Here is a 17,049-nt window from a genome sequence, read left to right as displayed (position 1 = left end):
GGGGGGGTTTCTCAGCTCTCCCCAACTTTCTGCCTCTCTGGCCTGACGTGACATTTGGCAAGTTGAATGGTTGAGCTTACAACTGTTGTGAACTACAAAATGGCCCCTTGTGATTCCTTTACTGGTATCAAAGCCCCTTTCCAGATTGCTGATTGGTTCATTCTACTCGCTAACCCCAAAGCCAAGAAAGCTGCTGCCAGAGTGGAGGCCCCCATGTGGAAACCCCTGGCAGAAGTTGTTGAGCTGGAAGACGTAATGTGAAGAGGAGACGTAGACTGAAATGAACGGGGGGTCGGAGGAGGCATTTCATACGCATCCAGTCTGGATTTGAAAATATTTACCTTTAGGGAAAAGCAGCAAAGTAGCCAAGACAAAATGCCAATGCCAGCTGGTAATAAGATTGCGGTCAACTATTACCTATATCTGTCTTTGACCTTCAACAAAGATTTTATTATCCAACACCCAAGCATGACTGTCTCCTCCCAAGTACAACTCAGGGAATTTCCTTGATGTGCAACCAGGAAGTGTGTGCACCCAAATGCAAAACCTGTTTCTCCAGATCTGAACAGAGACGTCCAACTGGATCTGGATTGGAGAAATTTGGAATCCAAGTGAACATCTTAAATTTATTGTCGTGTTCTTCAAATCATCCCTGAACCATTTTGCTTTCAACCACGGCAAATTGTCCTAAGAGGCAACAGCAATGAAAGGATGCAGTGGGTCAGCATGTCAAATTAAAATCCTAACAAATTACTAGCCATATAATTTAAAGGAAAACAAATTTTCAGTGGTCATAATGCTATGCATGATCCCTGTCTATTCAACATTTGGTGATAAACAGTGAATTAGCCTCAACTTTGACATTCTTTTGCTGGAGTAGAAAAGAATTTGTCCTTGCAAAAGATAAAATATAACATAACAAATTGTGAACTGCTTTGAAATATTAACATTTTACTTGAAGCACTGATTACATTACGACTCAAGGCTGCACACGGGTCAGGACGATGTCTGCTGGAACCGTCTGCTTTCCAGACTGCCAGTCTCTAAAACAATTTAGCATTAAACTGCAGCAGAACTGGTTGATTCTACTTTTACATGTAAGTGGGCATATTTTCTACTAAGGTCCGAGTTACACAGTGTTTATTGTGCTTCTACTTTAAATATGAGAAATAAAAAATGTGTTCTTTCACCTTGTTTTGCACAGTATGCAGGATGCTTGGTGCATGCAAGCTGAAACATAAAAAAAAAGTTGTTGAGTAGACGCAGGAAGATACCTTCAACTGATGTCAGCAGGAGATGCACAAAGTTCTGATGGTTGCACTATTTTTAACTCCAAACTGTATGAAGATTCAAATAATAACTAAATAACAAGCAAGCGAGAAAGCAGAAACATCAATTTACAGGCTGGGATTCAGACTTTTAATTTCTTCCTTAAAAGTCATTCTAAGTACAAAACAACACTAGAAGAGGAGATCAGACACAGTTCAATGGAAGCCAAAGGCAATAGTAAATTATTCAAGCTTCACTGGGAAATTGAAACATCTTGTTCCGTGGACCAATGTGACAGCGTGTCAGACAGACTGGCGGGAGAATGACAAGGGTGACAAATCACTGGTGGAAGAAATTTTACCTGGATATGAGTTCTGGGTGCCAGTCTGCTGAACGACTCCCCGTATTAGGCAGAGAGCGTCACGGTCTACCACATTACCAAAGTGATGGGATAAGTTCTGCACCGCAGGCCACCTCCACACTCATCTCCATTTGTCTTAGAGCAAAGTTTGAGAACAAAAATACATTAAAAAAAGATCAAAGTTTTCCAACGTGAGGTGCTTTTATAAATTCATACACCACTAACGGAGAAAACCGGGTGTGATACATATCCTGTGGAAGAACAGGATATGTATTGATATGTAAACAACTGAACTCTTATTTATACTGAGGAATTGTGTGTAAAGTTGATCCAAACAAGGAGCAGCGAGACACGCTGAGAAAAATATGAGCTGACCTGTTATCACTCATATTTTTCTAGTTTGCCTGCACAGGGCGGGGGCACTAAGGAGCTTTGCACCGAGCTGCAGCTCGCTGGAAGCTTAGCTATATGTCAGGGAGAATAAATAAACCTGTGTTTGTGTTTTATAAACCCCCCCCATCATCCCCAACTCTTTCATTCAACCGCTGCTGAAGAACCCCCGTCACCCACTCCCGTTTACAACCACGCAGTTGCTTTGAAGCGCAGTCAGCTCCCGGAGAGATATCGGTGCGGAATATTAAATGAGCGAACACCATCGCTCATTAAAAAAGGAAACATTTCATGAAACAAACCCCCTTTTGTATCAAGTGCTATCCAAGCCAACACTCGGCGCGCGCCATCCTCAAAGGGAGAGCGAGGAAACCGGAGAGAGGAGGCGGGGGGGGGAGAGAAGAAAGATAGAAGGTGGTAGGTGCACAACCAAGATTTGTAGAAAGTAAACGAGGGAAATGAAAGGATTTTTTTTTTTTTTTTGTGAAGGAGATAAGCTCTGAGACTTGGGAGAGCTTCACTTATGTGGCACCATGATGGAAATTTCAGGAACACTTTAACTGGAAACATTTTTCGTAGCCACAGACTAAAACGATGCTAAATTTTAGAAATGCTCAAATTTTCCATTTAGAAATGTCCTGCAAGTTATGATTAAATTTGAGCTCAACTTCAGATGAGAAGATGTCCAGTGATGGAGTCTGAAGGCTTGCAATGACATTGATCAGTATGAATTTTTAAAATATTTTCTCTAAAATTTGGACATAAATAGTGCGGTTAGGATTCATCAAACAACCAGCTTCAATTTACAAATGTGTAACATGTCAGGAAGATCCAGAATGATATCAATTTATGGTTTAATTTGACTAAAAATGTGAGTGACATTCCAGTTGTGAGTTTGAATCTTTGGCATATAAAAAGAAACATGAAAGTTTATGTATCTGGAAAAAAAAATCTAAAAATGTATTAGTGTAGATCATCAATCAAAACCACCCAATGGAAAATTGGCCAATTTATGTAAATATATTAAAGTAAACTTCCTATTAATTATGTTTAAAAAAACCTGTAATTTGATTCACTGAAAGCCTCATTTCAAAAATGTGCAGTTCATAAATAAAACTTATTGTATATCCGTACAACATCTATTGTTACCGGATTGCAAATATTTATGTCATTGTTCATGTTAGACTTGTATAAACAAAAAAAAAAAAAAAAAAAGAGAAAATGCATCACAGCAAATTTGGTGTGGAATGTAATGACAACATCTTATTGCATTTCATATCCACAGCAAAGTACAATTAAAAACTCATCATTTACATGTAAATTTATACTCTGTAATCATTTAAACCAGAACAATAAATAACACGTGTATACATTTTCCTGTCACACCGAGTTGGTCTTTGTTTGTTCCATTATGTTTACAGTTCACTTGCTCATGTTTTATTTACTGTCATGTTAGATTAGCGAAGCTCTGACACAATGAGTGCATCGCAGTGGGCGCAGGGCAAGATTACTTTCTGAAGCAACTGCTTCATGCAATGCAGGAAAGGTACAGATGTTTTATAATTCAATCTAATTATAATCCAAAGATGAACAAATTCATAAAAAAACTACTGTGTAATTCAGTTTATGTTATTCTACTTAAATCCAGTTATGTACAAGCTTTTCGATCTAATGGATATCTAGCAAAAAATGAATGCATTCCAATCCAGTTTAGTCACTGACAAAGCACTGTGTTTGTTGAGCTACATCTAGCTGATGAGATGTGATGCTTCATGACATTGTGACCTTGAGAAATGGAGATAAACTATAACTTTAAGAAGTCCAATTTTTCTATGCAGAAGTTACATAAATCAAACTATTTTCCATCAGTGCAGAATATTCTAGTCAAGGTTTTAACTTTGACCATTTTTTTATGGTTTTTCTTCCACATTTTAACACCAAAAAGCATTAAAAAATGTATTTTGTGTGTCTTTTCACAAATAGGATAATAGCTTTAATAAATTTGAACTGAATTCTAAAAAAAATCTGAGGAGAATTAAAGTTTAGAGCAGATACGGTCCTCTGAAACAGGCGCTAACTTGTGTGCCTTAGCGAATCGTAGCGATTTTCTCACATTGCTTGAAATTCTGTCTGATTTTTTAAATCTTTTCATTACCAGGTACTCAAAATGCTGCCACACAAACAACTTACAGGTTGTGAAATACTTTTTATTTCTACTCGGATGACTACTGGGAAACGCTGGCAAAAATGCTAAGTTTGGCATAATTAGCGCAGGAATGGCATTCCTGCAAACGCAAACCAATAACGTGTCAAGTAGCATGGCGGTTTTTCCCCAATATGTATATTGTGTGTGATATTACAATAGCGAGTTTGCAATGCATTTTGCAGGCTTATAACAAATCATATTTTGTCTTTCCTTTTTTTTAAATGTTGCATGTTTCTTCAATGCTAGTGTAACCCAGTGTTGCCAGTAAGTCACAAGACAGGCTGCTCTGTCATTTTGATGTTGCCCCTAAATGAAAGAGGAAAGTAGCTTGAAAGAAATTCATTTTTATCAACCTCAGTTTATAAAGCAGCGGTAATTCAGCTTGTTTTAACAAGACTTGGCTACTTATAGTGGTGCTGCTGCTGCCAAAAATACATTAACACACTGAAAAAAAAACATTTAAATTCTGCTTGATGCTATAACATTGTGTAAAGGATTTAGTTTTCCAGCTGTAATCCAATATACAATAATATCCTGCTGAAATACATTACAACAGATTGACTGTAAAATAACTCCGCTGCCAGTAATTTCCTGTTATTTCACCGTAAAATGATTTAATATCAAAAACCATAAAACAGAGGCAAAGTACAGAGTGGTTATTGTTCCCAGGAAGCATCTTGTATCTAATGTTTAATTTACAGCCTAAGCTGGTCTACTTTGTCAGCCAGCTGAGCTGATTTATCAGTTTGACTGAAGAGAGTTGAGGCAGAGCTTCAGGCCAGCTCTCGTCAACACACTGCAAAAGTCAGCATAAAATCTAACAGAGACAAACAACGGAAAAAGAAACAAAAAACAAATAAATCACGGCAAAGCGACACCAACTGGTTCGTCTGGTTTTAAAATGAAGCTGCGAGAGAGACGGAGAGCTGCCCAGGATGTGAAGAACCGATCATACCGAGTTAACAGAACGTGCAATGTTTCCTGTCACGCTAATTACAAATTTAATGCTTTTGGCTCGGTGCAAAACAGAGCAGAGAAGACCGTACAGGATCCAATTCCCCCCCTCTATACTCAGACGCTGCGGGATGCCCTCAAAATGCTTCCCAGTACCTCTTTGCTCCTTAATGGGGGCACATCGGCCCGGCTCGTCCCTATAAACTGACTTTTTCAGGCTGTCACAGTGAAAGGTGGGAGCAGCAATTACTAGATACCCAGTACTTTAAGGCATACAGCTTCAGAGTGAGAAGGCTGGGAATTATCCCCTCTCTCGATCCCTGATCAGCTCGTGACTAAATGTCCTAGTTGTAAACTCTGAGACAATGAGCAAAGAATGGTACACCCCTATGGCTTCTTCTCCTTAAAGCAGCCAAGCAGAAAATACAAGACGACTGCATGGAAAAAGAAGGAAAAAAAAAAAAAAAAAACGTTGCAGTGAAAGGCTGCGCTCTTCTTGCACGGCAGCTTGGAAAAATAAAGAGATGGATGCGGCTTTTCTGAAAAGGAAGAAAATGCTTTTAGTGGAAATGACCAAGTAGTAACTATAGTAACTGAAGAGGGAAACTGAACAAGTTAATGGTAAGACGACGAGTTGATCTGATGAGAACGCCGCCAACTGTGACGAGCACTCCAACACGCAATATTTACATTCCCATCAGAGACCTGCATCTGCTCAAGAATCACAGTAAGTCTGATCCGTTATTAGACGTCTAACTATCTGACTGATGGGAAGAAAGAGACAAAGCGAGAACAGTTAGTCGATCCATTTCCAGTTCTCAAGAGCAGAGCAAGAATTTAACCGTTTAATCTCCTGACAAGGATCAGCTAAATAAGGAAGAGACTCGATCAGAAAGGCTCTGGGTTGTATTTGAGCCCTTCCATTGATTTTCTTTGCTGATGCTGCGATTTGAATTGAAACACAGGAGAAATTCTGAGGATTTAGGGTGTAGGATTGCAGCTGTAACTTGCTGATAGATGTGTTGTTCCTTCCTGATCTGACATGATGGCTGTCTGAGGTGATGGAAAGGGAGCAGGAGAGGACGTCGCACAGACCGAGAGCCAAACGCAAATGCAGGATTTGATACCAAACTCTATGTAGTGACTAAAAGGTTTGGTAACCTTAGAAGACCAGCGTCCGGGAGAAACTTTACTGCTGATACTCGATGAAACTTCCCCAGCACCCTAAAATAGCTACACCCAGTGTCAAGTGATCGGATTCGTGCCACTTCATTGTCAGACATAGAAACAACGACCAGCTAAATGAACCTCAAAAGAGCTTTAAAATACCAGGTTTTTTGTGAGGAACACCATGGTGAGTCATCCAAACACATTAAATGGGACATAAATTCTGTCCAAACCGACAAAACGAGTCGTTTCGAGGGAGTACTTCAACAATAAAATATGAGCTATAATCTGGTTGCATTTGTGCACACACACCTCTCATCATAACACATTTTGCCGGACAATAAATTGTCCCAGAAATGATTGCGATAGATGATAATATTGCCACTTTGTGACCATTTTCAACTGATATAATAATAATAATAATAACGGCATATTAATGCAAGCACACCCTCTCAAAGACATAAAGAAAACTTTAGAGAACATTAAACACTGGATCTGGCAAACCTTTTAAATATCCTAAATAAATAAACAAAGCAACCGAAACGACAATTATCCAAATGAATTATGAAGTCTCTGTAACCAGGAATGTGTTTTCAAAAATATTAATCATTCAGCTTAGACAGGGAAAACAGGAAATATCCCAGTTTGGACTCTTGGGGGGGGGGAGTGCAAACTAACAACTTCTTACTGGGTGTCAAATGTTTACAGCGTTTTCAAAATGCCGGATTTCAACATCTCTTTAACGATTGTTGTCCAAATGGAAATTATCCAGCTAATCTTTATTCATGATGCAATTTAGTGACTTATTGCTTATTGTGACAGGCTTACACACACCCTCAAACCAAAACAAGTGTCCAATTGAAGCATTGGGTTTTCCTTGGTAAGAGTTAACTAAAATCACACACATTAATTTTTTATCACACTCTCTCCAAATGCCCCAGATTTTGAAGACATTTCTTGCCAACAGGCCCCATTTCAGGACCTACAGCCTACATTTATCTGTAGGATTTAGTTGTAGACTAAATGATTCGTCTCAAAATGTGACTGTATTTATTCTGGTGAAGCTTTTTGTTTCTTTTGTGAAACAAAATGATGCTGAAAAATAAAATGCTTCTTCAGCTTCAGCTGCCAGAAGGTTTGGGGGCATAAACTGGCTTTTTTTAGTTTGCTGTCAACTAAGCCCAAAGCATAATGCTGCCACCACCATGTTCCACTGTGAACATAGTGTTTCTTTCGGAAGGCTGTCAAACAAAATTTCTTGGTTTACATGCAAAATGTTGGGTGATTTTTATCTATTTTTAAATAACCCCAGACCCTGATAATGTATTTCACTGATTATGATGTCAAATTCACATTTCAAACATTTTTGAAATGTGTGTTTTTCTAAGCCGACTTTGACAGGAGAAGAAAACCATCTTAATTTAACATTCATTCAGTCCTCCACATGCAAGGAAAGCTCCATTTTGTGATAACCTTTCCATTATTTAGGCCCAGTGCTCCTCGCCATGCTTTATTCATCTATTTTGTGATACGCAGTCTTCATGCAGAGACCACAGGGGTAAGCGATGATGAGAATCATGAACTCGAAAAGAAAAGAGGTCCCTCTTTGATCAACTAATTCAGTGTATAGAATAAAACTTAAAAGAGAGGAAACACAGCTCCTGTAATTAATGAACAGCCACTCCATGTCTACAATCACCACAGACAGAATAAAGGAAATCGGAGCTTTACAGAGACACTTCATGCAGTGTTCTGAGGGGGATTTGCCAAAGAGCTGACAGTAGAACCACAATGAGCTAAATGCTGTGCGAGATGAAGTTTGAGTGGCCAAGTGCCTCCATTAGCTCCAGCAGCAAAAGCGAAGCTTAATCTTCTGTCAGCTTCCCTCCAGCTAGTCTCCCAGGACTCACAGCACTCTCACCCATCCATCTCCTCAGTGGGGACCAAAGGGAGTCTCCCCAAAGGGCCGAGGATCAAAGCAATTTGCATTCAAACTAAAAGCCATCAAGGCCCAACAATGCGCAGAGAGACACTTTATTTCATGATATCATCCAAGAGGAAAACAAAAACGCCACGGAGAACCAATTAGAATTTCCTCTGCAAAGAGGATAAAACATAAACTAAGTGAAAACGCTAATTATAATGTGACTTAGGCCAGCAGTGCTCCCTCCATGACATGCATGTAGGTGACAAATTAAAGGGGAACCCTGAGCACATGATTGGAGAAACAACAAGTGCAGATGGATGCATGCAGGTGTGCCGCATGCTGCAATTACACAATTAACTTCCACTCATGCGAAGAAAAATACAAAACGGGCCAAGTTCGTATCACGTTAGGGAGTGAAAATGTGACTGAAGCGTGAGGGCTGACATGGGAATTAAAGTTAAAAAGTCAACTGGAATGACTTTATTTTCTAAATTCAACTGTATAGTTGAACTATGATGAAATCTGAGGGAAATACCACAGATAATAAAGTTTGTGAGAACCACAAACTTCTATGTCTGGCATTGGGATCTTATGTGATGGAAAATGAAGTGGCTCATAAATGTAAAGTGATGGAACTACAGAGATCCACAGGTCAGGCTGGAGAATCTCAGCCATCCTTACTGTAAAACATGGTAGTGGCATAGTCATGCCATGGGGATGTTACATGAAAAATAACCTCATGACGATAACAAAAGACCTGGCTCAACATCCCAAACCAGGTCAAAGCTCATTCATGTGATCAACTGGCCCAGTCAAAGTCTAAATTCAATTAAAAGTCGGTGGTAAGGCTTGGAAATGTCGACTGAGAATGAATTATTTTGAAAAGCAAAGTGAGTAAAAATCTCGGTGTCTATGTGTGCAAAAGATCTGAACAGAACTTTATTAAATATGCTGAACTTTGTGGTTGAAAGGGAGCAAAATGTGAGCAAGTTCAAGGGGTGTGAATACTATAGTATAGGGATTATATGAGCGAATCAAAGGGAGACGCTGTTTTGCTAGTTTTTCACAGGTGGGTAAACACACCAGCCGCCCGAAACGGTTAGTTAATAAATAACAGGGAAGGATAATAAATGTGGCAGGACTCGACAGGAGGCTCTCATTTGGTGGCTCCAGATGAGGCGGCGCCCATTTTGCTGGCAAATTTCAGGTCCAAGTTCTTTTAAGCGTCCATCTTTAAGCACGGATGAAACACTTTCCAAATCCTGATGGGAACGGCCTCCTTCCCAGCAAAAAGGCACGAGGTCTCCTCGAAGGGTTTGATACGGAAAAAAGATACAAAAAACATGTTGGGCCTCTTTTTTTTTTTTTTTATAGTGACCATATCCAAACCCAACCAGGGGAGATTTGTTCAGATGTGCTGGACAGAACCTTCATCAAAGGAAAAAAAAGTAAGGGAATTACTTATGTAGGAGAAGTACACGAGTGTTTCCAACACTTGGAGAACTAAAGAAGCCCTACATTGGTTCAGCACTCATCACCAAACATCTATTTTTTCCCTTTTCCAAAAAGAGCTTTTAACTGTCCTCAAAGTCCCTCTGCTCTCAATCGATCCATCCAACTGTACTGTGTGACATTCCCAACACAAAAGTGCTTTATACGCTTCAAATGAGATTACAAAAAACAAACAGTTGCTGCACCACAGCATGTGACCATTTGTCACAAGTCAAAGTTAAGTGCTGTGTGTCGGGCTTTCAACAACAAGCCCAGAAATCAAGCTGCCCGATTCTTCATCGCTTCCGACAACAGAGCAGCGAATCGGCAAATCCAGCAGGAAACATCAGACGTCGACTTACAGCTTTTATGGGACATCGCATGGAAATCGAAACGAGCAAACAGTTTAGGGGTTAGTGACATGAAAATAAATGCAGATGTGTGGTGAAGCTTCCAGCTAGAGGAACTAATTTGAGAGAGAGCGAGAGAGAAAGAAAGAAAGAGCAGGAAACATGTTGAACAAACTGCCGCAGTCTGCAGCAAACTCAATTCACAACCTGACGAGCAGGTAGGTACAAAGCTACAGATAAATCCGTTTTCATACTGAATAACAGCATATTTACGGCCATCCCTAATCGCTATATCGAACTGTAAAATTCACAGATGTTATCACTGTTATGGCCGATGACCAATATTTACCAATATTGTATATTTTACCACCCTTTCCAGTTTCCCACCCCTCCAGAAACAAATAGCAACCAGGTGAACATAAATATCGTTTGTTAATAAACATGCAAATCCAACCGATACCAATGTTAAAAAATGACTAATATCGCCAATACCTATTTTTTAGTCCTGATAGTAAAGAAGCGCTACATTTATTAGCTAACTACTAAAAGACGGTTATAAACAACTATTCTTAAAAATCTTGTTGCTTTTTCACATGTTCGTACCACTACCACAAACTTTAACTTGTTTAACTGGCATTCCCTGAGATAGACCAACATAAATCAGTGCCTAATTTTGAATTAGAGGGGGAAAAAATGATTGTTTTATAAATGCCCTACCTTCTTATGAGTCATTTAAACTCTTACATAACAAAACGTAAGTTTGTTAGAGAACATCAGCAGCATCTTGAAGACCAGATGGGTTAATGTTGACTTTTGGCAGAAGCGTTGAATGTCTCAAAAAGTCCTCTGCTCAGTTGACATCAATTATCAACCTTTATTTTGGCTCTTTCTAACAAAATATGGTAAGAGCGTCATACTCTCATGATGCTTTTACAGCTTCATAATAGGGGACAGTGCTGCTACCATCACATTGTAAAAATGGTGACAACATTATGTTGGTGGTAACATCAACCATCATGCCTGCATGCTGCTGCCACCACCGTGTTGCTTTTTTTTTTTTTTTTTTTTTTTTTTAAGGGATTGGGACCAAAAACTTTTTACAGGCTGAAAAAGAGTTAAGATTTGGGTTGGAAGTTCACCACAACTCTAATCATCCAGCCAGAGATAAAACGAATGGTTTAGATTAAAGCTTTTCCTGTGATGGAATGGCTCAGTCAAAGTCCAGACCTAAATCCAACAGAGGCTCTATTTATGCAACGATCCATCACATCTGACTGAGCTTGACCTTTTTGGCAAAGAAGACTGTGGGGGGAATCAGTTTCCAGATGTTGAAAGCTGGTAGAGACATACCCCAAAACCCTTCCAACTTCAGCCAGAGGGAATGTTGTCTCTACAAGGAGCTGACTGCAGGAGGACACACACCACACTCTTTTCTAATTTACTTCTGTAACATGATTTGAAAACTAAACATTATTTGCATTTCAATTCACAGCTCTCCACTCGTTTCAGGCCCACTGAAATACATTAAAGTTTGTGGTTGACAAAATGAGAAAACGCTGAAGCGCTATGAATACTTCAGCAATTCACTTTGATTTCCCAAATGTGAAGCCTTTCTAATATGAATAATATAAGTCAGAGAATACTTTTACACCACTGCTCAAACCTACATCAATATAGGCTAGAAGACCAGCATGACCCTCCAAAGGAGCCAAGTCATAAAAAACAGACACCTGGTTGCTAACTCAATTCACATCCAATTAAATATCAGCCTGGAATCCTGGAGAGACCGAGCACTGATATAAGAATGCAGACCGGAGCTGCTGCTGTTATTCACAGATCTATTATGTTCACTGTTCCTTCCATTTGACAGTCTATTTGGCAGGCAGCTCTGAACATTTCTCTGTTTACGAATTTGGACCCGTTTTGTTTTCCACAAATGGCTATTACCATGACAAGCACAAATGCCTCCCAACCCGTGGATAACTGCAACAGGCTTCTCTGTGGTGCTATACATTCATTTGCCTCGACCTTCTCTCACTTGTTTGTGCTTTGGTTTAAAAAAAATAAGGGGGTTTGGGGGGGAAGAGCCTGAAACATGCTGTATATCAATTAGGCCATCAAAGACAGGCGGGCATTTATGGTATCGCCCTTTAACCTCAGGGTGAAAGACCGAATTCTTGTGTTTGCATGTCAAAAGAAACGGGTCCTACCAACTCATGTAGCAAAAGAAATTAAAGTCTCTTCTCTCCACAAAGATGTCTGCAGACATTAATTATTTAGCTGCTTTGGTATCAAATAAAGAGAAGGATATAAACATGAAGCGTATTTATACAGCGTCTTAATTATGCCTCAATACCAGCTCCTGCTTTACTTGAATAGGAAATTTCCAGGATGCTTGGAGGGCACTTTTTAAGACATTTCCTGCACACTTGATTGAACAGCTTCAAACGATTTCCACCGCGAATCCCAAGAGACCCAGCTAATCCTGATCTTCTCCACAAGCAAAGGGATCATCTCAATATAAATCAGACAGCGCGTTTGATCAAAGTATTCAATCAGACTTAAACACATGACCCCACAAGAAGCCTCGCCGCCAACAAGGTCAGAATCTCGGTTGTTCTCAAGCTACAGAAAAGGGAGCTGAACGAGGTAAAATATCCCAAAAGGAACAATTTATTAGACATGCAACGGGGATAATGGAAACCTCACGTACAAACAGCAGCCAATCGGGGGGGAAATCAACCCATCAGTGCCGATCAAAACAACATCTGATATTTCTTGACCACACTTGACCCTCTTCCTTTTCTTACTTGAAATTGAAGCTCCAGACGTGTAAACAAACCGGTAAAACTTTCGACTAAGCCTTAAATGCCCCCTTAAGCATAATGGACCACAAACACGTACGCACATGTCTCCTCGTGGGCCTGTTTTGTTTTCCAATTAGAGCCTGTCAATACAACCTGAATAATGACACTCCTTCCAATGAGTCTGATGGGCCTATTAGGCATGTGTGGAAATAATCAGAGTCACTTTGTGCAGCATTAATGTCAAGATGATCAATGTCAAAATATCACTTTAGTCATCCACTTATCAGCTATCCCCGCCTTAAAACATACATAAATGCTCTACAACAAAGCTGAATTATCAAATTCAAACATGTTTTGTTTAGGTGATAAAGCCTGACTAAACATGTTGATAAATTTAGGGAAGATGTTATAATTCATTTGCTAAGGTTAATATGTTTAAATAGGTTGTAATACTACATATGAATATGAAATCTCAGAAAAAGTTCTGTTATTTTTGTTGGAGAAAGAGTTTAACTTTGTATCCAACCAATTTTTAGCTACCTTAGTGACAGTGCTAATGCAAAACTCATACTGGCTAGCAAGTTAAGCTTCTTAATCCTGAGGGCGTTTTTAATATGTTTATTATGAGCTGTATGAACTAATATATCAATTAAGTAAAAGTTAAGGACTAAAGATTTGTGGCTGAAAATAATTCTGTGTTTGAGCAAGGATTTGAGTTTTTATTTATCTAGTTTAGCAACAGGGCTAATGCTAAAGTCAATCTCCCAAGCTAGCTGAGCTTCTTAACTGTAAGGCAGCCATTGCTAATGAACAGCACATTTTATTCTGACAACTTCTTAAAAGAGATTTAAAGTTGTTATATTTACAAACTAATTTTTAAAGACAGAGGGCAAACCAGAAGATCACATTTAGCTGAACATTGATTTAAATTTACATTGTTTTTGGAATTTAACTGATTCTCTAAATGTGTTTAGAAATTACATTTCTATAATATCTGCTCAGAAATGTTATTTAAAATCGATTAAATTGAAATGCATGGAATGTGCTACAACAAATTAACTGGTTTAGCACTTTGTCTTATCAAAGTTGCTTTCTCCAGAACTGGCATCAATCAGATTGGAAGACAAACGTCAACTGAATACGAGTCATTCTTTTCCTGAAAACAGTGTTGCCACCCACCATGGTGTTGGGTGAAAATTTGCATTTGGATTTGGTATTATATCTACAACCTGTATTTTGGAACATGTTTTTTTTTTTTTTTTTTTTTGTGGTCCCTAGAGAAAAAAAGCAATTTAGCAGACAAGAGAAAACTTAAAGACAAATGGAAATCATTGTTTGAGTGGTTCATCTTCATCTGTAGCGTGAGTTTGTTAGATACTGAATTTTTAAAAGTATTTCCCACTGTTTATTTATTTATTCTCTCCTATTTGTGTGTGCCATCTTTAAATCCCCTTCATTCACTCCTGGATCTGCTTCCCACCTCCTTCTATGCGACAGCAGCATCATAAAACACCTGAAACGTATTCTGCCTTTTGGCCTTTGACAGGTCACTTCAGGACTATTACTGCCCCCCATTTGACCCCCATTTAAAAACTTTGTGGATACAAAAATCCAACATACCAAAAATTACCCCCCAAGATTCCCCTCATTTGATCTAATCTTGATTGTTTGCGATTAACTGCTGAATAGGAGGCAAGAATAACACGTTTCAATTATCATTCCACTGCACTGCATGTCGCCCAGTGGCCATTAAAATGAATTATTGGGAAACTTAAGGATGCCTGGGCCTGCATGACTCGCACATATCGCCATCTGCCTGCTGTCCTGGTAAGTTCATTATTTGGCAGCCCAATAAGTATTCTGCAGCCGTTTTTATTTTGAAAAGGGCTGGTTTCTGAGACAGAGAGAGACAAAAAGAAGAAAAAAAAAAAAAACACTTTTCAATTTTCACCTCACTAGTCTTCAACACCTTGTTGCCAAAACATGCAATCAAATCGATTCGCACCTCCAAGTGATTAAGAGCAATCATCCTGCACACACGCGCAGAGACGGGAGGTCATGGTGAAACAAGGCAGCAGGTTCCCTGCTGGTGTCTGTGGATTACTGCGGCTTACCTTGGACCTGCAGCCACAACAGGAATGCCAACATCCCCGCGAACAGCTCCATGGCACCTCAACTATCCCGGTGGGTCTCTTCTGATAACCTGAGAGCGGGCGGACGGGACTCACTCGAGGCGACAAAAAACACGCATGCAACTTCTGCAAATCCCACTTCGGCCGCAGACTGGTCTACCTCTCCCTCACTGGGCTACAGGAGACTTTCGCAAAACTACGTTTTCGGCGGCGCGGCTCTCCGTGCCAAAGCATCAATTTCACGTCTGCGACGAATTCCCCCCCCCCGCTGGGTTGGCTCTGGAGAGTTTGCTCTGGATGGGGTCCCCGGAATGAGATCCAAGCTGATACAGAGTTCCAGTTAGGAAAATATCAGGCGACGACAGAAAGCGCTGTTGAGTTCTCCTCAGAGGGACTCTTGTAGTTTAACCATCCAGCCTTTGTTGCTCCATCCACCGCTGCGGCTGCTCAACTCTCTCTCTCTCTCTCTCTCTGTTTCTCTCTCTCTCTCCTTCTCTCTCTCTCTCTCCGCCTTCCTGTATTGTGGATCAGAGGTAAAGTGGGCGGGAGGACCTCGATCGATGCTGCGTTGGGAAGTTTCCAACACTGTGAAGGCAACTCCAAGTACGTGGCCGTTTATTTAAAAAAAAAAAAAAAAATTAATAATAATAACTTCCTCCGAAAACTGACAGTGCACCTAACGGATCACGCTTTCCAGTTTCAGTTCCCGCAAGTTCCAAATTCCTCCGGTCCGCAGCAGCCTAGAGCAGCAGACTGTGGGGAGGGAGAGAGCAGCGCAGCACAGCCGGCCGGTGAAGTTGCAGTGACTCTACAGATCTCTATGCGCTCTTCCGCACGTCTCCCGGAATATTTCTGGGGACATGAAATGCAGCGTCGCTGGTCCCGCTTTGCGCAGCGCCCCGCAGATCTGCCACCACAATGTGTTGCCGACTATCGCTGACGCTTTGTTAGGGATCGGGTGACGTTGGTGCTGGGGAGGAGCCTGGACTGTCCTGCACAAATATTACAGCGAGCAACGGAGCCCCAACTTCAGGCTGCACATCGAGTGATTGAATAGGAATTAATGACATTGTAAGGTGAAGGTGAAGATGTTAGTTGTTGTGGTTTTTGGTAAGAGGATGTGTTGCCGTGGCACACACCCAGGGCAGCACATTCTAGGGGCGTCACAAGCACCCAAAATGAATTTGATATTGTTTACTTGCCCACTGGGGACTGAGTGTCCCTGTTTTGGCTTCAATGTAAGTAGAGAAAGGATCCATGTTAATTTATCCGTTCATCATTTTATGCCTTTTAGTTTTGGTTATTTTACACCTTTTTTTAGGCTTGAAAATTAACCGTCGTCAGTCGCATAACATTTCATACCGACCGTGCATGCATTGGTACCTGCCTTGGAAACGTTTCATAACCCCCAACAACCACAGTTTAAAATGATTCTGTAATTTTACTACTACACTCTTCCGATTTATGTAGCTGTACTCTAATGTAATGTTAAACGAATCTAATAATATAAACCAGGACACTTTGTTTTGTGTGTTTTTTGTTTTATTTTCTGGCATATTTTATGAAATTGGTTGGCCTACGCAGAGAAAAAAAGCTAAATAAATTGAAATAGAATGAAATTCAAAGTTTCTAGATGAAATATATAAATTAAATATGAGATTTCAGAATTTTAATTCTTTTTATTTGAATAAATTAGTAATGAGTGAAAAATATACATGTATAATAATTAAAATGGGAAACTATGAAATGGAAAATGGGTGATTGTGCAGATATTGTGTGAGAAAAAGACTATTCATTTTGGGAGGTTTGTGTAAAAAGAAAAATCGAAGTTGCAGATGTGCTAAGATGAACTTAACAGTGTTGTTGTTTGACATGGACATAATGACTGAAATAACTGGGTATGAAACAATCAAAATTACAAAAGGTTTAAAGCGGGAAAAAACGCAAAATAATCACATTTTGCATGTATAAACTTTCAAATATTTCTGTTTTAAT

At 39.8% G+C, this 17,049-nt stretch overlaps 1 protein-coding gene and 1 long non-coding RNA gene across 8 annotated transcripts in view; one reads left to right on the top strand and one right to left on the bottom strand.

The window, feature by feature from the left end:
- nectin1b (nectin cell adhesion molecule 1b) overlaps positions 1–15,758 on the bottom strand; it is a 222,878-nt gene extending 207,120 nt beyond the window's left edge. For all 7 annotated transcript variants that reach the window (XM_008426425.2, XM_008426427.2, XM_008426430.2 and 4 more), the window contains exon 1: positions 15,037–15,758. In XM_008426425.2, the coding sequence (XP_008424647.1) occupies positions 15,037–15,088 (52 nt within the window). In that variant the 5' untranslated portion in view covers positions 15,089–15,758. The remainder of the gene's footprint in view (positions 1–15,036) is intronic.
- LOC103475045 (uncharacterized) lies at positions 15,565–16,585 on the top strand. Its single transcript, XR_535273.1, has 2 exons — positions 15,565–15,657; positions 15,752–16,585. It is a non-coding gene; the product is annotated as an uncharacterized LOC103475045 (long non-coding RNA).
- Positions 16,586–17,049: the final 464 nt, after the last annotated feature.

This window comes from Poecilia reticulata, linkage group LG13 (assembly GCF_000633615.1).
Source record: "Poecilia reticulata strain Guanapo linkage group LG13, Guppy_female_1.0+MT, whole genome shotgun sequence".
NCBI classification, from domain to species: Eukaryota; Metazoa; Chordata; class Actinopteri; order Cyprinodontiformes; family Poeciliidae; genus Poecilia; species Poecilia reticulata.
This window is presented reverse-complemented; position numbering and strand designations above follow the sequence as displayed.